Raw genomic sequence first — 24,137 nt, 5'->3', positions numbered from 1 at the left:
CAGAATCCTTATGGAGAGTTTGTTCAATGTTTACCAGCAGATTGTATCATCGATTCTTCCAAATCTATTTGAACAGATATTGTCATCTATGTGCTGAGTAGTATTTATAAACGTTTAGTAGCTCTACACCTCTTAGATTTTTAGCTTTCTGTGCAACTTTTGAACTTATTTTTGGAAGTTTGTTTGTCAATTTAAAAAAATCTACTTTCTTATATCCTTTAATGTTTTGAACCAAGACTAACTGGGATCATAGACAAGATATACCAGTAGTTTATTTTAGGGAGAGGCATTTTTTATTTGCAAGTGCTTTTCTTAATATTGAGAGAGGGAATTTGCCTTCTACTATTTTGATTGTGGGATTCAGTTCTGTTGTGTCAGCCTCTTCAGCATGATGGAAATATTACTGTTTTGCCAATCAGGGATGGTTTAACTGAAATGAAGATCAGAGATGGAGAGCACTTTTGACTTAGTCTGATTAACGGAATTGTCTGAAATTATTAAAAATACATTAATCAGTGTCATTAACACTGAAAGAGATTAGTTAGCATTTTTAAGGAAGAGCATGACATCATCAGCATAAATTTAATAGATTAGAGCAAGTAGAAATCTCGGACTCCCCTTTATACAGATTGGATTTTGATATATTTACATATGTAAAAATAGATGGAACATAATTCAATAGTAAAAAATATTTAGGCATAGCATACATAAGTACAAAGCCGAAAAATGAATGTTAAGCTGTGGTTCAAAGACCACTGGTAGCCTGTTGGCTACGCATTCTGGCGCTCAGTGATTTTTCTATCAACTATCTCCAAGGAAAACAAGTACACAGAACACAAAACAATAATAAAAAATGTTTTTGAAAGCAATATTCTCTGGTAGTTTATTTTTTTAGCCCTACTCAGGCATCATGTGCTGTGATAAGACTGTAGGCTGGTAGAAACAAACACAACTATTTTAGTGCTGTCTCATAATTGTATCCAGAGAGACAGGAGAAACATGAACCAAAGTACAAAAAACAAGCAAGAGGCAAAGCTAACCACACACTCTGACAGGCAGAGCCGGTCGTAGTCATGTATGTGCTCAGGTCTCCTTTGGACAATTTTTCAGACATGACTGATCTACAAATTGTTGCACGCCTTTACATTATAAGAACTGGTTAAATGAGTTGAAAATTTGATCAGTATATTGCTGATTAGGAGAATTTGTGAGCCATCTCTCACTGAGCTGCAGAGAGACTCCACTGCCAACAAGTGAGAAGTGTCAGCATGCAATGAACACTGGCCCATGAAGTGTGAGGAGATGGTGCTGGAGAACAACACTGCTACTCCATTAGGGATGAACATTTGACAGCCAGATAGTTTAAGGGAAGGGTTCTTGCTGAATGTAACCCTGCAGTTCTATTTACAGGAAATGTTCTTAAATACGTTTCTCTGCAGTGACAGTGTAAGTTAGAAGGGCTGACTTGGACAGAAGCTGTTTTTTTCCAGTAAATGACCGACTCACAGTCTTGGCTGCTGTCCAGCCAGTGCAGGACAGATGCACTCTAAAAAACTGCCGGGTTGCTTCTTTAACCCCAATGCCAGGTTGATGTTGGTTATTTTGAAACCAAAACTGTGACCAAATTTGATTGGTTAGAGGAGCAACTAGATGAAGCGTAATTCAATTTATTGGTTTTTACCTTTTTTTTTACCTATACTTCAATGGCATTAATGTTTAACATTTCACATTTGGATGAGTTTTTTTAATACGAAAACCAAACTCAACATGCCTGATCAAAGTTACAGTCAACTGTTGTTTTAAATCAACCCAGGCCTGGATGAGTCTACACATGATCCATTTTCCAAACACTGGTTGATTTTGAACCCAGCCGTTTTTAGAGTGTAAGGAGGCGTGGCAGCCATCCAGCGCAGGGAGCAGAGGAGACTGTGCCTTTAAATGCTTCAGCTTGAGCTCCATCAGCAGAGACTCGGAGTCTGCAGGTGGACTTGTTCTGAATCGTTGTACCTGTGAACGGAGTCTGCTGTGCCATCGCGGGATGGTTATTTGCGCGCTTGAAACGCATGGAGTAGAATTTAAAAAGACGCAAAATCTGCCGAATAATGAGGTGCCCTTGGGTTATTTGTGCCTCATATGTCATCTTTCTGCCTATTACAGGTAAGAAAAACACTTTTAATATTGTTTAGATATACAATATATTCTGTAATATTCATGTTGATCGTCTCTTCACATTTATAGAATAGTGTATGCTAACTTCATGTCCAGTTTGTCAATTTTGTATATTTCCCTAAACCTCCTCGCTCCCAAAATGAAGTCTGTGTTCTGCTTTCTAACACTGCTTCTATTTTTGAGATTGCGTTGTCCACGATTAAACTGTAGCAGCTCTGTGCACATTTTAAAACAACCTCCTGTTCATTTTTTCTCTAAAGGAGTGTTTACATAGGCAGGAGCACATTTTTCAAGGAGAGCTTGTTCCCGGTGTTTTCCCTCAACCTGTTTTTCACTAGTAGAGACTTTATGCAAATACGCTTTATCGTAAATGCCTCCCAAAACGGCAACAGGTGTGTGTGTCTGCGTGTTCGTGCGTGTCTTGCTTGAAAAAAAGAAGGCTAAAAAAAAAAAAAACATTAATTATTTAGACTGTCCCTTCCTAAATGGTACGGATTAGGTTGTACGAGCAGAACAAATAAACGCACCACGTAATTGACAACCAGCTCCGGGTTAATTTATCCTTTGCTTGTTTTCACCTATAGACAAACTATTTAGTATCAGCTTATTTAACGGCTGGCAACTTATTGAATTTCGTTGTATTTAGGTATTTGAGTATCGAACATGAATGGTCATGTTTTGCCTGCAAGCATTTACATAAACATTTGAATGGAGGATCAGGTGTACTTAAAAGCACGACATGATCTTAGAAGCATGTAAATACTTAGAAGATTTCTTGTAAGATACTTATATATTACTTGTAAGACATACAAATATCTTACAAGTAAAAACTTTATTGTATCTTCACATAGTTCAAAAACCTGATTGTTTCTTTGGATGCCTCCCTTTTCGCCTGGTGGTTGTTTTGTACTTTTGCAGTTTGGCAGTTATATCCTAAATTATATAACTTATTAAGAAATAATATAAATCCTAGGCTATTTAAATGGCACAATCACAGATATAAGTCGGTAAGAGCGGGTCACAAAGGGGGGGCGGGGGACTTTTTCCAGGCACAAAATGGAGCCAGTTATGTCTGTTTGAATGCTGGTCATCTCGTACTTCTGCATTTTTATTCGTTTCTTCCAATGCTTTTTGTGTTGTCATGTAATCATCTACCACAGGACACGGACCCTAGACACAAATTTATTCGCCCTGTTGCTGTTTGGTACCTATCCAATTTTAATTGTTTTGTATCTGAAATGGTGCCATCTACTGATGATTTCAAATGTTTGACACCATAAGGAGAGGCTCTAATTAACTATCTGCAAGCTAAAAAGCACTGAGTTGATTTGGTTGCGTCCTTATTATATTTCATTACATATACATACATATATACATATATTACATTACACTGTATGCAAACAGTGTAATGTAATTATAAATAGAGTGAAATACAAAGTTTCAGGATAAAATGTAAAAAAAAATTAATCATAGTTGATATTTTAATGTTCATGGTGGCTCGGCTTTTAAAATTCATATAAATATTTAGCTGTGAATAAAAATGATGCTGAAATGTGGTTATGAAAAGGTGAAGGGGCAAATTGACCAACACCCTATGTGGAATAACACTATCCCATCTTTTTGTTTTGCCATAAAAAGAAAAACAAACACAACACTTGTTGACAGAACAAAACAGCCTCAGGTTTTCACACAAAACCTTTAGCTGGAACGGCATATTTTTCCCAAATAAGCCGATCAGCCGGGGGACATGCGCCCACTGCCAGTGTAAACACAGATAGTCTATTGATGTTTTGGAGGGAGAGCATCCAGATGCTCCATCAGAGCTCCACTCCAGCCCTGAGGCATCACAGTCACATGAAAATCTTGCTCTTGAAATGCTGCTTATCATGTGAAAATCTCTGGCTGATGGGGGGGTGGACTGAAACTAAAAATGTTTTTAGGCTGTATCTTGGAGATTGGGATCACTGGGGCTTAATGCGTGATTACTCAGTGGTCGGATTGCTCATAATTATTGATTGCTTATTTGAGCGGTGGTGGTTTAAAAGCAGCCCGTGCCAAGGATTACATCCTATTTAACTATCACATTATAGCCCCTTCATTGGTTTTGGTTTTGTTCCACTCTGGTCAGTTCATGAATCATTTAGTTTGTCGAATGGAAGAAAAGCAGCAATAAAATTTGATGTGTCATCCAATGAGAAATACCAACACTGATTCTGGTATAACGTCTGAAGTCTTATTAGTATATCAAAACTTAGTTTTTTGCTTGTTATTGAGATTTGACGTCATAATCCAGTATTAAGTGGCACATAGCGGTGGAGGAGGAGGTGGTGGTTGGTGGTAAATAACTATTTAACACTATATAAAACCTGTTGCAATCAATTGTCTCTAGAAGTCATTTACTTACTGAAAAGAGTCCATCATTATTTATATGACCTCAAAGCTCTTTTTTCTCCAGGCTTTTATATCACGATTGTTTTTTTTCTTTGTATAATTAATGCTGATTTTTGTTGTACATTGTGAAAAGCTCTTAATAAATAAACGTCTCTGGTCAGATGAGAACTAAAACCAAACTTTTAAACCGCCAATGTAAAGTGCTACATGTGCAGGTAAAGTAAGATTAGTCAAAACTGAGAACACATCATCCCCATGGAGACACACAATGGTGGCAGCATCATACTGTGACATCACTGCTCTTCAGAAAGTACAGAGATGCTAGTCCAAACTGATGGCACACTTTTCAGATTGTATTTGTAAAAGTTTCAGTTTATCATTAAGTGCTACTTTATGACATATGACATCTTAATGAAACACACTGACGACAAAATGTGACATAGTTAAATACCTTTGCAATCCACTTTGTAATCAGCTAAATAATCTGAAATACTATCTGTTAAGAAGATCCTCCTGATTTGTCCTTAAGTTGATTCATCACCTGTATTCTCTGCTCTCTGTTTTAGCGTGGAGCAAACCTGTCATCTTCCCCAGCGAGCCTCACATAGTGGTTCCCAAGAAGGGGAAGCTGCAACTGCGTTGCCATGACAACACCACAGTGTCCGGAGTCCCATTACTGTTAAGGTGGCAAAGGGAGAAGAACCGCAAGCTTGAGGGAGAGGTCGAGGAGGGCAAGGTAGCTTCCCTCAGCTTGTCGGGGATCCAGGCCCAACAGATGGGTTGGTATGTGTGTGTCAACAACAACACCCTGGAGAACAGTTCAATCTTCGTTTACGTTAAAGGTGGGCATATAAAGATTTTCTTGATCGCTCGCCTGCCTCTTTTTATAGAGGGATTTTTAATTTAATTAATGTCCCCAGACCCTGACAGAGCTTTCCAGCACACCATGATGAGCAGCATTCTGGTTCGGGCTGGTGAGGACTGCATCATCCCGTGTCTCGTGACCGACCCTGAGGTCGCCAATCTGTCTTTGGAAACCTGCGATGGACGACCTTTGCCTTCAGGAATGGTTTACAGTGGGAATCTGCAGCGAGGCATTATCATCCACAATGCTAGGGAGGAAATTAAGGGCTGCTACAGATGTGTGGGACAACTCGGCGGAAACAGAGTCATGTCTGTCTCCTACAGCGTTGATGTTCGACCTGGTGAGTAGGAAACATGAAGCAAAAGAGAAGAGTAACATGTGGTTCATGTTGCCTTAAGGGCTCCGCATTAGCATTCCAGCTGGCATAGCTTCACTAGATTTGTCTCATGGGTGTTAATGAAGTTAGGACGGAGAGAAAGAAACAAACAGACTGAGTGCTCTGTGTATGTCATGTTGGTAAGGAAGCTATTTTTGGGGAAAGCAAGTGCATTTCAAATGCTTTTCCACTCACAAAGAGACACAATATACTAGATTTTATTGGAGCATTTGCTTCTTTTTAAAGTCCAAGCTTTTCCTTTTTGCAAATGGAATATTTTCAAAATCTGCATTAATTTGAACATTCCTAAAAGACTGCCTTTCTGCACCACATGATGCTCCTCATGACATTTATGCAAGTTTTGTAGCGGGAAGAACAGAAGTTGAAGGGATTTGCCAAAATGCAACATTTTATTTGCTTTTCAAACATAAATTTTGCTATAAAACTGTCTTGGCTCAGACGTCTGCGAAAATTCTTCTACAGATTCTCAATAAGACTCTTGAGAGAAGTCTTGATATTTTTAAATCCACTACCAGGAAATTAGTGATGCGGTGTCCCAATTTTAACTTCCAAATGAGCATGATACGCACATCCCCTCACACAGAGAAAATGGTTGTTCAACCAAAGATCTTATCTATATCATAACATTTTCTTTTGGTTTTGCAAATTTGTGAAACACTGAAAGACCTTTAAAGACTGGAATAGCAGGACACACCAGTTTTATCTGCATAATTCAGCATCGGCACATTTTAAAGACATAAACTGAGATAGTTTACCATCAAGCATGTTAGAACCAAAAGCAGACAAGGGGTTATGAACAAATTAAAGACTGAACTATTTCTAAAACATCTTCATCACCAATATAACATTCATAACAAAAATATTTATTACAATTAACTACATAAAAGACATTTTGCAAATGATGTAATAGTAATAGTATCATGAATTTCAAAGTATATATGTTCAAACTATGGCCAGTTTCATTGGCTTGCATTATTTGTTAAATAACAAAAGTAATAACTAGTAGAATAACAAGAAATTTTGTATTTTTCCAGGTCCATGACGTTAACTATTGTACTGCCAAACAAAATAACCCCAGGTGACAACCTGCTGGTGTCACTTAGACTTAAATAACCCTAATGTATCATGTTTGTGTGTGGGTATGCATTGCTGTTGATAAGATGTGTAGGATCAAAATGTTAAATGCTGTAAAGTTCTTCTGTGTGAGCTTCTCTCCACCCAGAGGTAGTTTTCTCGCAGAGTATTTTGCACGTTGGCCAAACAGTTTAATTTTGCTCCTGTCTGACTGGTGGCCTGGATTTATCCTAATATTGAATTAAAACATGAAATTCCTTAAAAAAAAACAAACAAACCTAAAAAACCCACATACATATAAGATTAACGGTAATACATGGATGCAAAAATCTATAATGTAAGTCACTTAAGTAATTATAAAGTCGGATGCTGGATTTTGAAGTGATTCTAATGATAATGCATAAAAACATGATTGTCCTCTCATCTTCAGTTCTGCATCACACACTCGCTCTCCTCTCAGAGGACCGTGTCTTCATGGAGACAGGGAGGAGGCTTGGGGACTGATAGAGAAGGGTAGATGATGCGTGTGGGAAGGAGGAGTCCAGGGATTTAAACAAAGCTGTGTGTGAAGATTGTTTGGGTTAAACAGAATTAGTGCAGAACAAGCAGAAAAACAACACAGCGATCTGAGCTCCGACGGCAGTTGAAGTGAATCATGCCATTTATGGACAAACAACCGTTTGCATACTCACACACACTGAGCTTTTCATGTGCTGTCATGTGAGTACAAACTGGTCACACACCCTCTGAGGTCCGTTTATCTTGGGTGTGTGATACTCATTCGCCATGCTTTTCATGAAGAGAGTGGATGGGGATGAAATATGCAAATGTTAATGGTAGTTGTACTGCTAATTCTCTTTGATACAGATATTAAAATACTAAAACATATTCAAAAAGCCTCAGTTATTATGCAACTGGAATTATAAACGAAAACATCTGGAAAAGTGTGTTTGCACTGCACTTGTTTGCTTGACCTCAGCTCATATACATTTATGATGTTGCTGCCTTTGTGTCCCAGTGCCAGAATTGCGGCCAGAGGTCAGCCTGTCGCACAAAGACACGGTCATCCTGAAGACAGGCGAGGCATTTGAGCTTACCTGCAACTCCACCAATATCAACTCAGAATTCAGTCTTACTTGGGACTTTCCTTCAGCAGCGGTAAGATTAATGCTGAGTATTTATACAAAGTTATTTGAGAAGGGTGTCTTTGTCCTGGCTGCTAAAAACTCAAATCTTAGTGTTTTTCTTCACTTATTACTAATGTGTACATGTACAAACATTTAGAGGTCTGCCACATGAATTTAAATAACTATTGCTCATGAGGTCAAGTTGCATGTAAAATACAATGATGTGGTATGTTTGATGCTAATAATTTACAGAATCCTCTGAAGTCCCAGATCTCACACATCCTGCCCAGCTCCCGCGCCTATTTACGTTCAACCACGCTCTCCATAGCAACCGTCAGCCAATTAGATTCTGGAATTTACCGCTGCCGCGCCCAAAATGAGAAAGGTCACAGTGATGCAGCAGTGGAGCTGGATATACTTGGTAAGTCTTAAAGTTGGTTTGTTGGGTGAATAAGTTCTCTTAAAAATCATTAAGTTTATGAAACAATCATGTCAAACAAAACTGGAATCTGAGGGGAAGAAAAGCCCCAAATAAAATAGTATATTATTCACCCCAAAATTACTTATTTCATTTTCTTATTATGCAAATTTACAGTCAGTACTTCAGGGGAGCATCCGTCACTACTCAAATTACATTACAACAGTACACTGTGATTGTTTATTCAATAGATGACTCAACCAACAGAAAGATGACTCAGACATGCTGCAAAGTTACTATACCAACTGTACCAACAAAACTACGTATCTTTGTTCTTCAGATCAGGGGTTTATTACAGTTTTAGGAAATCATAGTCCAATCCAAGATGTCAAAGAAGGGGACAGCCTGACCCTCAGGGTGGAATTTAAGGCCTATCCTTCACCACGCTCCATCTTCTGGTCCTACAACAAGGAGCACCTCCTCAACACGACAGAGCATGTCATCACTGTCCACCGCCAGAAATACAGGTGCACGGTATTCAGATCGCAACAGTACTGTAGGGTTCATCTGTCTGACGACAAATATTTAAGTCTGTTTATGTTCCCATCAGTTTCACCAGTGAGCTGAGACTGGTGAGGGTCCTCAGCTCTGAGGGCGGGGTCTACACGTTCTCAGTCAGTAATGGAGACGCATCGGTTGACCGCTCATTTCACGTATACGTCAGAAGTGAGTAAAACACAATCATCACATTTGATGTCAACAAGAGCAAAGTTTCCTTATATTGATCAACTCTGAGAACTCAGTAAAGTAAATAAAAGTGTTGGTGACTACTCATTTACCTTTGAGCCAGAACATGAATGCTAATTGCTCTGCTTAATAACACACTGACTGCTATTTGTGACACTAAATTTTTTATTTATTATTATTTATTTAAGCGCAAAGGTGGGTAGTAACTTGTTACATTTATGCAGGTTCATGTTCTTGAGTAACTCTGGGGAAAATTTACTTTTAGGAGCAGTTTTACTTCACTGTACTTTTATATTGCTACTTTTATTTCTGGAAGAATTTGTGCCCACTGTCAGTATCTTCATTGAGTGACATAAAAACTAAGTATGCGCAGAATACAGGCACAACTACACCTTAAGCTAAAGCAGGACGAATTTTTTGTGCACAAGGTTTGTTTTTCTATTTTTATGTTTTTCTGAGCCTGTTGTACTGTTTGGTACTGGATGTACACCACCCTGCTCTAGCATTATAGTATGTTTGCATTCCCAACTGAAAGTGGTTTCATAGTTTTTGTTTTATGATTTGGAAAAGTGCCTGCCTGAATCTGTTATTTTGCAATCACATAATTTATTTGTATAATTTTTTGTTGTTGTTGTTAATCTTTAAGATAGCAGAATTTGGACGTACCTTTATGTCTGTATCTGTACGATTACATAATTTTTAAATATTAAATCAGACGTTCTGATACTTTTTATACATACTTGAGTCATTTTTTTGTACAGTTACTTTTTATTTTTACTTGAGTAAAAATATGGTGAACTAATACTAGTCTTACTTGAGTACAATTTTGGGTACTCTGCCCATCTCTGTTTAAACAACAGTTAAATATGTTGGGTAACAACATATTTGAGTGTTGGGCTCTCACTAAGATGGCTTAGTGAGTGCATGAAAGATTTACTGCGATATCAGGCATCACTTATGCAGCTAAATAGAAGCTTCAATAGATTACAAGAAAGGATTGGAGAGAATATTTTCCAAGTTAGAATTTCAACTCAATGAAAGTGTCTTTTCTATACATATAGATTTCTTTAGTTGTAGTAATGGTGATAGTCGTTTTGGGAAAAAAGCTAACTGATAAAGAAAAACTGATATTACTACTTTCAAACTTTTGTGGGGCTTGAAAACTTTGGTATTTACTGTGAAATTCTGGGTTGGATCATTTCAGAGCTGTCACACATCTAATCCTCTGAAGTGAAGATCTCCTAAATTTTCATAACATTAAAAACACTTCATAACAGGTTGCTACGTTGGTGTTTAGTTCAGTTGAGATTTCGCTGTGTACTGTATTATAAATGACTCATCTTCTCAAGTTGTGTGTTAACTTTTCTTGTTTTATAAACATTTCTCTTATCTGTCGTTTATCTTTTTCTACTGCAAGGTAAGCCTGCTATCATTGCGCAGGAGGGGCCAGTTGATGGTCAGGTCCGCTGCATTGCCGCCGGTTATCCAGTACCTAAAATTAGCTGGTACTTCTGTGAGCTGCCTCACACAAGGTATGCTGAAATGTATACTGGATTTCAGTATTCAAATTATTATCTCTTTTTGTTTGTTTATTAGATTATTTAAGCTGATATGACAATAAGAAAACATGCTGGCACAAGTCTTTGTCACATTTTGCTTTGTTGGTTCACAGCCATCTGTCTCTCCATCTTTTTTATGTGGTAATGTTGGAGATTCTCAGTTAGTGAGCTGCTGACCTAATTATGATAGACAAAAGAAAGGTTAGCAGTAATAATTGTCCATCTAAAGTAGTTAAAATGTAATAAAACAGCTATTATGGTAATTCACTGGATAAGGCAATGAGTTAATGGATGAAGGTTTTCCTGCAGTAGAAATAATCAGCTAAAGATGTTTAAAATATGTTTTTGCCCTTACTGCTCTCTAAGAGATTTTACACAGATCACTTGTGATAAAATCAAAAATAGCTCACTATTCACTTCTGTAACCATTCATCTAAAAGAAGAAAATGCTCAAGGAAGCTGGACGAGATGATTAACACCTTTTTAGGCCAAGAGAACACACACTAGTAGCCAAACCATGCACACATGCCTACACACAAAAAAGTGATTTATTTTTATAAATGTGAAGTTAAATATTAAGTTAGGTTAAATATATTCAGAATTTTCCTGCTGTCACTAGAAAAAAAACTGCTGGTTTTTTTGTGTGTGTTAATAATACAGTTATCATGTTGGTTTTGTAGGACATTACTGTAGTATTTTTACAAAAAGAAAGATGTTCGAATTGATCATGGAAGCGAACATAAACATTTTGAATGTCTTTGCTTCAACCACAAACTTCTGTGTATTTTTTTTAGGTGATACACCAACACAACATAATGCATTATTGTGAAGTGGGAAAAATTTTTATGTTTCCCAAGCCTGAATCTTGAAAGTGTGGCATGTGTTTGTGTTTACCTCCATTCTCAAGATATTCTCCATACAGTCTTCCCGAGTCTGGGAAATTTTGCAAAGAATAGATGAAAAAGTTCAGTTTCTTGATGTGTGAAGCTAGTAGAGAAATGTGATTGAAGCAAAGAGCGGTTTCACAAAGCTTAGACCCAGGTGGGCTGAATACAAATTCATGCCACACTTTTTAGACTTTTGAAAACCATTAGGTATTACCCTTCCTCTACAAAATAACACTAACTTTGGAATCTTCTACCACAGGCAATATGAATAAAATACATTGCGGCTTGTGACTGTAATGCGACAAAATGTGAAGAAGTTACAGGATTGTAAATTCAGCACTATAAGGCTGGACTCACATACAAGAGTTACCTTCGGTATTTGTCTTTCTACAAATAAGTCACTATCTAAAAAAAATATATTATTGTTTTAGCAGAACAGAAATCAGTGTGGGAAACTTTCCCAGAAAAGATTTCACATGTTGAACCTTATTATTCATGTCATCTTTGCGTTTAGAAAACCTGCTGGTGTACAACACATGTTGATGAAGACAGAGTAAAAAAGTTAACTAGTTCAACTTCCCATCAGGTGCTCCAACCTACCCAACGCCACCCAATGGGAGACCCCAGAGGTCACTGTACTGTCAGAGTCAGCGTTTGGCAGGAGTGAGGTGGAGAGCCGCCTGAACGTCAGCAACGAGCACGTTCAGTACCACACTCTGGAATGTGTGGCTTCCACGCAGGGAGAGGAAGCCTACACTCTGTTCACCATCAGAGGTAACACATTTCACACTCCTCATACCGTCTGAACCCATACAGGAGGGAGACAGTAGAAACAGTGCTAAATAAAGGGGGCAGAGGTCAGTTGAGGGGGCTTGGGAGGGTTACATTGTGGGCTATGCTGCAAAACATTGTTTACATCACAAGCACATCAACCCATTGACCCTGTGTTTGCAGTGTGGTTACTGGGTACAGATTGAATAAGATTACTGTATGCTGACTCTGCAGGCTGGGATTATGTGTTGTAGATTTACTAATCCCTCTCACACAAACACCACTGCTGCAGCTGTCTGCCGTTACCGAGGAGGATGAGGAAGATGAGTGTGTGTATGTGTGTCTGTGTATGAGGGCAAAGGAGCAGCTGATAAAATTCACTGATACTGTAAATGATTTCAACTGCTATTTTGTTTATCCTTGGGATTTCTAATTTTGTTTTGTGTGGGTGTGTTAATTTCACAGAACGCATTGTCCCCCATAAACTCTTCACACCTCTCCTAACTGGCATGTTGGCTACTGGCGTCTTCCTCAGCGTCATTCTTGTGGTGCTTGTCTATAAGTATATGCAGGTGAGAGCAAAATTAAGTATGCTGAACTGGTAAGTGCACCCTTTGCCAATTCGAGGGTTTTACTTTTTCTCTTCAGGTCTGAAAGTTAGGCAAATAAAATCTAGATGAGCAAAAACACATCACATATAACAACATGTCAATGTAGTGCAAAAATAAAGCCAAACTGTACATGCAGCGTTTAAAAACGGCACACTGAAAAGTTTGTCCTTTGCTGCTTCGATCAAACTGAACTTGATAAGATAGAAATTTGAGCAGTTTTCTGGTCTTGAGTATTCAGAAAAGTTTCCATTATGGTGCAATGCTAATAAATCGTGTGTTAAGGCACATTCTTTTAAAGATGTTTTTTTTTTTTTTTTCAAACGTGCAATTGACATAGATGTTTTTGCAGTCTTTGGACTTCTTTTTCGTCGCAGTTTGAATGTTATTCCTTTTTAAATTCCAGTGGATTCTCTATGGGGCCAATCTCTCTTTTTAATTTTTTAGATAATCATCTCTGAAAACAGATTAACTCTCTCTTTTTGCCTGTCCATCTCTCCTGATACTCGGCACTGCTCTGTCACACTGCAACTTAGGAAGAACCCAGAATTTATTTTACTGTTGTTGACAAAACAACGTAACACGGGACCACTTTACATGCAGCTAGTCGCTGAAACAACACTAAACTGCTATGAATAATAATTCTAAGTTTTGGTAAGAAAATAATTAATCTTATTAAAGCTTAATATGTAAAGTCTTAGAATTGAAGAAGGGTGTGATGTCTTGTTACCTTGACTGTGCCTACCATGATACAATTGCAACTGTAACCCTATATATGATATGAGTCATAAATGTCCCATCTGCGCTATTAATCCTGTACAAACCTACAAATCAGTTTATAGACACCCTTCTTTAATTAACTCCATTGAGCAGAACTGATATACAGTTTCCATCATTGAAAAGTAAACGGCTTCAAAAGCTGTTGGCAAAGATCCTGTTCTCATTTACTAATAAGGTCTGCCTCCGTGCTGCGCAGAGCGTGTTAAAGTTACAGGCACCAGTCTTTCTGCATTTGGTGACAAAATTCTGCACAGAAGAGGAAAAGCGTGTTATTTTAATCAGCATGAATGTGTGCTAATGAATTTGAACAGAGTCAATCGGCGTTTTGGAGTGCACGCACTGTGCAGTTAAAAGGATTTCATGACACGGTGATGACGCCTTGAGCCATTAATTCACCTCCCTGAGCACGATGCTTTTACTGCGCTCAGATGAGTCAGGCTCTTTGAATACCAGTGTGTGCATCTGCAGCAGGATCCTGAGGGTGAAGTCTAGACATAAGCTGTCAAATAAAGAGTTTTGATCATTATGGATTTTGAGAAAAGAATGATGGAAGTAGCACAAACGTATGAGTGATAGCCACAAAATTACTTAATAGGAATGCTGGGAAATAAATCCAATAATGATGAGTAGGCGGTGCCAGTTCTTCTCGGTGTAAGTCTCTTTTTTCCAAACTTCCACAGAAACCAAAGTTCCAGATTCAGTGGAAGGTCATTGAAAGCATTAATGGAAACAACTACATCTACATCGACCCCCTCCAGCTGCCATATGACCTGAAATGGGAGTTTCCTCGACAGAAGCTTCGCTTTGGTATGACAGCCTCCTTTATTTTGTATGATTGTGCTATTATTTAAAGGAATAATTCAGGATTTTCTGAACAAACTGAGGTTTTGTTCAGAGGTTAAAAGCAGTTCAAACCATGTGAATGAAAGTCCAGATTAAGTAGCCCAATTCCTATTGGGGGCATCGGAAGATTGGGGGCACCAAGATGCTCTTATTGTTGCTGGCTGATGCTCCAAGAAGCATCTGAGCAGTTCTGTTTAGTAGAACTTATTTAGTTAGTTGTATTTCTTAGAATTAACTAATGCTGGAGTCCAGTAATCAGTCCTGTCCTGACACGTGTTGTGATAACACGTCCAATGTTTGTTAGAAGTGGGAATTAACTCATTAGTTTTCTTGTGCCATTACGGTATATAAATTTGGTGAATGAGTTATTTACAGTGGAGCTGGGGATTATTTGTATGGGAAATGGAGGTAGGAGGCGGTGCGCTGATCATCAGATTTCACACAAGATGTAAAGTTTTTTCATCCAAAGAAATTATCATAAAAATGGAAATAAAATAATTGTTTTCACTTAAACCATCATAATGTCAGCTATAGTCTTGGCATCTCAAAGTAGCTGTTAGCATTAGCCTCCAGTACCAACTAATCAGGATTTATACTAAATAAAATCAAAAGATTTACTGCGAGTAACATAGTAACACCAGACGACTGATTGAATCTTAGTTTAAAAATCGTGAAATTAAAATGCTGCTACTGTTTTGTTCTTCAAGGTAAAGCTCTGGGCTCTGGGGCGTTTGGAAAGGTGGTCAGGGCCACTGCATATGGACTTTGCTCTGCAGATACTGTCACAACTGTTGCTGTTAAAATGTTGAAACGTAAGTTTCTTGATCTGCTCCCTCTTGTGTGTCTTCATGACTTGTGTAACATCGTACAGAAATACATTTACTTATGTTTTCATAGCTAATGCCCATTCCACGGAAAAGGAAGCGCTGATGTCTGAGCTGAAGGTTCTTAGTTATCTTGGAAACCATGTGAACATTGTGAACCTGCTGGGAGCCTGCACTGTTGGAGGTAAGAGACTACTGTAATCTGTCATCATGTAGGACATGTTGCAGATTTTCACTCAAACTTACTTCAGTTTTTTAAACTTTTGGACTAAATATGCTCACACAGCTCTATTTATGTTAATTTTCTTCGATTTAGATGTGTTTTATTTTCAGCCCAAATAATTGAATTGCCTCCCCAGCTGTCATTCAGCTCTGCAGATAATGAGCCATTCATTTAATGCAGGTGTTTTACTTCAGGGGATGCAAATAAAACTTGAGGACTGGACTTGGACACCTCAGATGTAAGACAATAACAAATACTGGACCTCCCAAATCCAAGATGGCACATTTAAAGATACCAAATAGAAAAATACTACCTTCATGGACAGGAATATGGTAACAGGAGAATGTGACAAAGGCTGAAAGCAGGCTAGCATAAATAAAGGGATGAGTGAATACTGGAACCAGGAATAGGAAAATCTAATGAATGTGAATCAACAGTAAAATGAGGAGGCTGAAGAACACAGCAAGCACAAAACAGGAGGAGATTAAAAAAAATACCACATGAAAAGTGCAAGGATTAGGGAAAATTATATAAAATACTGAATACTGAAATTAACAGGAAGCTATGTCAAGGAAACATAACTATGCTTCCAAACACTTTGAATATACTCAGAAAATAAAAGTTTCATGGCTTGCGAGAGAGTTGTTTCTATTTCTATTAGGATTATCAGATTTGTGACTCACCTGGCACCAGAAAATGAAGATATTTGGTCCCTCATGGTGGTCCTTGTTGTTTGGAAGATTGTCTTTAATGATTAAAAACAAACTTAATGTGGTTTTCTGCTCACCTGCTGACTGCTCAATATATCTGTCTTAAATCAGATACCACCCAGCTCCAATAAAAGGACATGCTGCAGACCAGCTAATTTACCATTGATCAATGTCATTTACCTGCCCATCAGTCAGTATTGACTGTGATGGACCATTATTGGTTTCTAACAAAGAGGATGGGAGTTGTTTTTGTTATGCCTTCAAGACATGCAAAGATTCTTATTACAAGTTATTATGTGCTGACAGATATTTGCCTTTGAAATACATTTATTACTAAAACCCGATGAGCTCATCCCATGTCCTACCACTTGTCAAATGTAGTCATTAAAATGACTAGCAGCAATACAAAGGCAGTACCATCAGCTTTTGTCTCATCTTTATTGTTCTTTTAATGTTTTTTTTTTTTTTTTTTTTTTAATCCCTGAATCCTGCCAGGCCCAATTTTGGTGATCACAGAGTACTGTTGCTATGGCGACCTGCTCAACTTCCTCCGAAGGAAAAGAGAGTCATTCCTAAACTCCCAGGTTGGGGATAGTTACTATCGCAACGTCTCCAAGCAATCTGAGCCGACAAGGTATTTATTTGTGCAAATTGTTTGCTTTGATTAAAATATTAATGTTTTTCTGCTTAGTACACAAGTGTGTGTGTGTATGTGTGTGTGTGTGTGTAGCAGGGATGCAACTGGTACAGGATACATCCCCATGCGTCCCTCTGAGAAAGAAAGATCCTCTCAGTCAGGTACTTCATCTACATTTTAATCCACTTTGAAATGGACAGTAAGTTTGACGAAACTTGACTATGAAGTCTTCATTTTAGATTACATAGATGAGCTCTCTCTGGATGCTGAAGACCTCCTCAGCTTTTCCTACCAGGTTGCCAAAGGAATGGAGTACATTACCTCCAAGAATGTAAGGCTTTAACACACTCTGTTCATACTTATTGAGCAGTTGCAGAAGAGATTTTAAAGGTGCTGCAGCCAGTACATAAATCATGTTAAAGCTTATTGCCATTATACATGCAGAAAGCTTGCAGTTAGCTGATGGTGCACCAACACTCACAAACATAACCCTGATGCTTTCATTCTTAGGCTTATATTGGACATAAATAAACCAACCTTCTCATGTTATTTATTGTTTACATAGAGTGCTTCCAGCCATGCAGGAAAATCCTGTCCAGGGGGATTTGTAACAGACTCATGTCCTCTATAACATCCATCCGTCCATCTGTTTTCTTCCACTTATCCAGGGTCGGGTCACGGGGGTAGCAGCTTAAGCTATAACAATGCTAATATAAGATTTCTGTTAGCAACTTTGTGTATGTGAAAATACAGTTATTTTTGCTGTACAAGGTATAAATTAAAGTACATTCCTATGTATGTAAGTCATCCACTAAAAGAAAGAGTTCATTTTTGGTTCTAATTCGAGGAAAATCAATCACTGACTGTCTTCTTTTGTGCCAATCAAGGTTTGTGCTTGATTGACACAAACCTTATAGATTGCTTTAAAAAAGCTAGAGCTACAAATGTAAGTTGATGTAAGTTGGTGCGGTTTCAAAAAGGTGCAGGAAAGTGTTAACACAAACTATTTTATAATGCACAAAACTAAACTGAAAGCACTACTTAAAGAATCACATCTTTATGGCCAATACTTTTAGCCTGCCTCTACAAATTTCTTCATTTTACCTACAGCTACATATTCCTACATTTCCATAACGATTGGTTCAGAAATAGACAAAATTAATACAAAAGACAGCAAAACTGTTCAACTTTCCAACAAAAATCCTAAACTGGAAAGAAATTATTTGAGAAAGTGACAACTGATGTGTCTAGCTCAGGGGTGCTCAAGTCCAGTCCTCGAGAGCTACCATCCTGCAACTTTAAGAAGCATCCTTACCCCGACGGACTGGGATCAGCTCTGAACAGACCTGCTAGCGAGCCATTCATTTGAGTCAGGTGTGTTGGAGCAGGGAAGCATCTGAAAGTTGCAGGATGGTAGCTCTAGAGAACTGGACTCGAGCACCCCTGGGTTCTAGCCCAACAACTCTGCTGTAATAACTCAAACAGCAATAACCACACATGGGCTGCATTATGTTGACCATAACGAACAAAGCAGTAGTTTTGCTTTGCTATGAAAACCCCCAATCAATGAGCATCTATATCTCGCTTTACAAGAAAATGAGATGTACTAATCAGATTGTTAAAAAGAAAAGAAACAGTTACAACAGTCACTCTTTGGAAAGTTGAATCTGCCACAGTTTCATTGGGAAAAGGTTTACAAACCAGATATTTTCTCAAATGTAGGGAAGGTGTCCCTGATGCTCTTACAAAAAAAAACTTACTGAATGTGCTGGACATCTGTCGGAGCTTGTTGCTGCTAAATGTTTAAACAGCTACTAAGTTCAAGAGTTCTCCTGGCTTACAGTTACACAGGCTTAGATTGCCCTGTGCTCTGTTGGCTGACTTTACACTTTTTTGCCTATTTATCCTTATGATCACACTGTACTTTATGAAACATTAGGCCATGCCAAATGTTTTACTAATATTTCTTTTTTTTGTTTTTTGTTTTTGGTTTGTTTTCTAATTTTTGAAACAACTTCACAGGCTTTGACTTATCTGCACCCGTGTGACTGATGCAGAAACAGGTTACAAGGTCAATACTAACGTCTTGTTTGTTTTCGTGTGCAGTGTATCCACAGGGATCTTGCAGCGAGAAACGTTCTGCTGACTCATGGCAGGGTGGCGAAGATCTGCGACTTCGGCCTTGCCCGAGACATCACCACTGACTCCAGTTATGTACTCCGGGGAAACGTGAGTGCCTTTCAGTTGTTCCCTCCCTTCAGCCATCACTCTTCCCTTCTTAGGACTTTATGACCACTAGTAGGTCATCTTAATGAAGGTCATCTTAATGACCTTCTAGTGGATTTTGTTTCCAGTTTGCGTATCAAGATCCTGCCACCCAGCCTTTTCTTTTTTATGCATGTGGAAAGCTCCCTGAAATGTTTTAGATGTGACCGCTGCAATGTGTTTATGCTTAGTCATCAATCACTAAACATCACCAGACGTTATGGGCTTGCTTCGTCACATAAAAGAATTACATGCATAATTAAAAAGCTGCAGATCATTTAAAGTGCATCCCTTAAGATAATGTTCCTTCTCTCTAGGCTCGCCTGCCTGTCAAGTGGATGTCTCCTGAGAGCATTTTCGACTGCGTCTACACCTTCGAGAGCGATGTGTGGTCCTACGGCATCCTGCTCTGGGAAATCTTCTCTCTGGGTAACATTTTCAAAGTTCTGAAACTTTTTCATAATGTTGGAGCCATTATTGTCATCAGTCAGAGCTGACTGGAGCCTCATTAGAGTCTGGGATGATGCTCCCTAGGCAACATCACTTAGCAGAGTCACTAACGCAATCAATTATTATGACTAAACCCCGGCTGACAGTGAATCTATATATTTGTTTTATTGTATCATCATACAGAGAATGTGTGTGTGTGTTGGTGTTGCAGGAAATAGCCCATATCCAGGGATGCAGGTGGGATCTGCCTTTTACAAGATGATTCAAGACGGCCGCAGGATGGGGAGACCAGAGTTCGCTCCAATTGAGATGTAAGAGTTTTATTGACTTCTGAGAATTCACAAAAGAAGACAAACAGTCGGTGATTATTTTCCAAGGTTTTTCTAAAATTAGAATTTGGTGAACTAGTTTAAGTTTGAGATCTTTTTCAAATCCAAAACTATTTATCTCCCTTAACATCTCAATGACCTTCTAGTGTCATTCTAACTAGATGTTTAAAGACTTTTCTTATCGGAATTGGGAGATTTTACTTACATGTGTCAGTTTTCTGGTCAGGTTGTACCTCCAAGCATAATCATTTTAATTAGGGCTAAGGTCACTGCAATTACAGAGATGTATTACTTTATGCTTACTTTATTGTTTCTATACAACTGGTGTGCAAATGTACATATGGTATGTACCCATGTTTTTGAGTGCATTAAACAGAAATAAATTAAAATGTGCACTTAGTACATGTTATTAAGTCATTTAAGTTGGTTTTTTGTATTTCCAATTATCTGAAAAAACAAAACAAAGAGTATATGCACATTTCTGACTGGAATGACAGGTTTTTAATGGCATATGTTTCTATGAGGATTCATTTTGTTCTTAAATGATGTTTCTAGACTCTTAAATTGTGCCATTCTGTTCAGAAAACTGAAGGGGTCTTAGTGATTGGCTAATGAATGATTTGTTGTGATTTAGGCAAAGACTATAATCAATAAAATCAACTGCAGTTACACCAAAATTCGCCAAACCTCAGTTGAAAGAAAAATCCTTTCTGATCTTAATCATCTGGGGTGTGAATAATTTTGGGCTCAACTGCATATACAAGAGTCAAATGGAGGTTGATCAAGACAAAGATAATGTCTTGATCAAGACATTGATCAATGTAAATCCCAAAGGTTTTAGGAAAGTGGCTCACAGCTTGGTGAGCCCCCTGCTCTTCCCCTAGAGAAATTTAGCATAACAGCTTTTGTAAAGGCAAGCTGCGCACAGAGATGTTCCATGACGTGAGTCCCTTTAGAAGAAAACAGATGAAGATGAGGCGACTGCAGCACAGCAAACAGATGCAAGGAGGTTGTTACATAAAGCTAATGGTTGTAATGTAATTTGGGCAACAGCAGGACACGAAACATCTCACTGCTTCAACTCAGCATCTGCATTTCCTGTTTATTGCTGGTCTATGTTTACAGTTCTACTGAATCTGACAGCATTTACATTTTTATATTTCATTATTCTTATGATTTAATCATAAAGAGATGTTCGATATTTCAATACTGGAGTCATTTTCATTTCACTTCACAATTATATACTATTTTGTGTTAAAATCCCATTAAATTATATAAAGGTTTGTGTCTGTTAGAGGACAAAATATTAGAATAAGCATATCTTTGTTTGCTTATTCACATCTGTGTTTAAATGTAGACTAAATGTACACCATTACACTCTGAACTAATCCCAGCCTCACCTCTGCAGGTACGACATGATGCTGTCCTGCTGGAACGACGACCCTCTGAAGAGACCTTCCTTCAGAAAACTGGTGGAGAGAACCGAGCTGCTGCTGTCAGAAAACACCAAGAACGTAAGCAGCAAGGAAACAACGCTGATTTCAGAAGTGTTTTGCTGAAATCGTTATTATTTTTGCATCATCACCAAAATCTGTGAAATCCCACAGGTATACCTGACTCTGAGCAACACTCCAAATGCTAGTGAGCAGCAGAGGGCGCCATCGCGGAGGCTTAGCTCTGTGTGTAGCACCACAGCTCCTACCCAGCCTTTACTGCAGAACACAGTTGACGTCTTCCTGGACTACGTCTGACACACACACACACACACACACACACACACACTCATGTATAAACAAACCAACAACGTCAGCTCATTCACACCTCATGTCTAACTAATACCACAAAAACACATGTTCATTGAGCAACAAAACCTCCAAACTTACTCCTAAATGCTGGCAGTCTTTCATCTCAGATGCTCACAAAACACTCATGCACATAGTACTGTATATATATGTATATATACAGGCCTTCACTGGGCTATAAGCCTCTAATTACTCTTCCCATTGGTGTATTGATTGTTGTGGTAGATATTTCAGGTGCATGTCTATATAAAGCAGACGGCAGCACTAACAGAACATCAGATGCATCATCACCCAGAAACACTGGGGGGGAATCTGGCTCACATTCAGCCTTACATCTTAAGATACTTTGACTGAAAGTACAAGTACATATATAACTAAGGAGGGATGATGTTTGACTAAAGAATAGATGAGGTACTGCTGACTACTAGAGATGTTTTTGTGAGGGATTTGTTTCACTTTGTACAGAACCAGTAGTTACAATTAGGCCGATATTCTTGTTGAGGGATGACTGTGAAGGCACTAAGGTGACTTCAAGTTCTCTTGACGAAAAATATTCGCCATAACATCCATATATTTGTGAGAGATTATTTTTTAACAGGCCTTTGCATACATACTTTCTCTGTAAGGCAAATGTTGACCTTGCAGAGAAAACAGTGAGCCATAAAACATAAAAGTGGTGTTAAAGCAACAATCCTCAACATAATTTAAAGCCATAAGTTACAGTGCCTTGCAAAAGTATTTTTAATCCTTGAACTTTGTCACATTTTTTCAGGTTGTAACCATAAACCTTAGTCAACTTTATTGGCATTTATGTGATAGAGATGAAAGGGGAATAGTGTTGAGTTTTTTAAAAAACGATTTAGAAATTTGAAGCTGAAAAATGTGGTGTGCATTTGTTTTCAGGTCCTCTGGGTCAATACATTGTAAATTCACCTTTTGCTGCTGTTACAGCTGCAAGTCTTTTTGAGTTTTGTTTCTACCGTCCTTCAGTAGGTAGAGACTAAAATTTGTACCCAGAGTCAGACTGGATGGAGAGTAAATAATCAAATCCTCCTGTGGATTCTACATTAAATATAGGTCCTACTCTCACATTGTTTGCAATCCCTTACAGGTTTTCTTTCTGAACTGCTGTGCTTAACTAAATCCACCAACAGTAACCAGGCTCCTTATCCGTATCGATGAGAAGCATTCCCAAAGCATGATACTGCAACAGTCTCCCTGTGGGGATTGTTTGTTCAGGGTCATGTGAAGTGTTAAGTTTTGTGGCACACAAGGTTTCCCATATAGGTCAGAAGGTTTGGTTTCAAACCTCCTTCCTTGTTGCAAACTGGAAACAATTTATTAGGAATTTGTAGCGCTAATACTTCTGTGGACTGATTCTCTCGCTTTAGAGCCATCATGATCCTCCTATTTGCTTCTCTGACTGAAGCTGTCATTACTCTGCCTTTATTTTAGATTAAGTGGATGTCCATATCTTGCACACTCTTCTCAGATTTTATCTAACAAAATCTTGGAAACCATGTATCATTTACCTTCCGTTTCACAATGATATCCTAAAAATAGTCGTGTCTTGTACATAAAATGTGGTTAAGTTGCACTACAGTGACAAAATGTGAGACAGTACAACAGGTATGAATACTTTAGCAAGGTGAACACTGATTCCCATCTATGTGTTGTAGCTTCTTATACTGTGACTAACTGATTCATTATCATGTGTATATCCAGAATAACTTCTTTAGCAAAGCCACTAAGGCTGAGGATTTAGGTCTGATTGTGTGCTTTCTGTTGTCAAATGTGTATGCAATGTAAATAAAATAGAGATGTGCCTTTAGACTTTTTTTTTTTTTTGTTAAACTGGATCTATTATCTCCTGACTGTTAGTGTTGAGACAATGAGCAGACATTTCCTCTGCAGTTTGGTTTTTGAGATCATTGCAGTTTTGATACGGTTGGTTGAATTGTAATAATAAAGAAAGCACTTGTGATGGTTGAAAGAAGTCTGCAGTCTTTGTTTGTCATTTTGTCTGTTTTTGTGATTTGAAGACGTGTATTGGTTTGGGGCAAAACTAAAAACTGGTCTATCAAAAAAAAAAAAAAAAAAAAAAAAAAAGCCCAATGCATGTCTCTTATGTTTCAGAACTATTTCTGGTAAAGCAGGAACTCCACAACTAATCACTGTTCTGTTTCTCTATTTGTGAATAGTGGCTCTCACCTTTTTAGCTTTTTTGTACCCAAAAAGTCTAATTTGTTCTTAAATTTCTT

General features: G+C 38.1%; 1 protein-coding gene across 2 annotated transcripts; it reads left to right on the top strand.

Moving 5' to 3' along the window:
• The first annotated feature begins 1,988 nt into the window (after nt 1-1,988).
• Nucleotides 1,989-23,869, top strand: kitb (KIT proto-oncogene, receptor tyrosine kinase b). 2 transcript variants are annotated; one of them, XM_044115015.1, is made up of 21 exons: nt 1,989-2,157; nt 5,127-5,402; nt 5,481-5,765; nt 7,915-8,054; nt 8,276-8,444; nt 8,782-8,968; nt 9,052-9,167; nt 10,606-10,720; nt 12,221-12,408; nt 12,871-12,977; nt 14,474-14,600; nt 15,344-15,448; nt 15,534-15,644; nt 16,889-17,027; nt 17,127-17,191; nt 17,270-17,361; nt 19,137-19,259; nt 19,613-19,724; nt 19,957-20,056; nt 21,483-21,588; nt 21,682-23,869. In XM_044115015.1, exons 1-21 carry the CDS (start codon nt 2,103-2,105, stop codon nt 21,823-21,825), a joined length of 2,862 nt encoding a protein of 953 aa, XP_043970950.1. In that variant the 5' UTR covers nt 1,989-2,102; the 3' UTR covers nt 21,826-23,869. The 2 variants fall into 2 exon arrangements, with proteins under 2 accessions (XP_043970950.1, XP_043970949.1); XM_044115014.1 differs by having other exon boundaries at nt 17,124-17,191.
• Nucleotides 23,870-24,137: the final 268 nt, after the last annotated feature.

Source organism: Gambusia affinis, linkage group LG04 (assembly GCF_019740435.1).
Source record: "Gambusia affinis linkage group LG04, SWU_Gaff_1.0, whole genome shotgun sequence".
In the NCBI taxonomy this organism is placed as follows: domain Eukaryota; kingdom Metazoa; phylum Chordata; class Actinopteri; order Cyprinodontiformes; family Poeciliidae; genus Gambusia; species Gambusia affinis.
The sequence above is the reverse complement of the archived record's forward strand: the minus strand, read 5'-3'. Positions and strand labels throughout refer to the sequence as shown.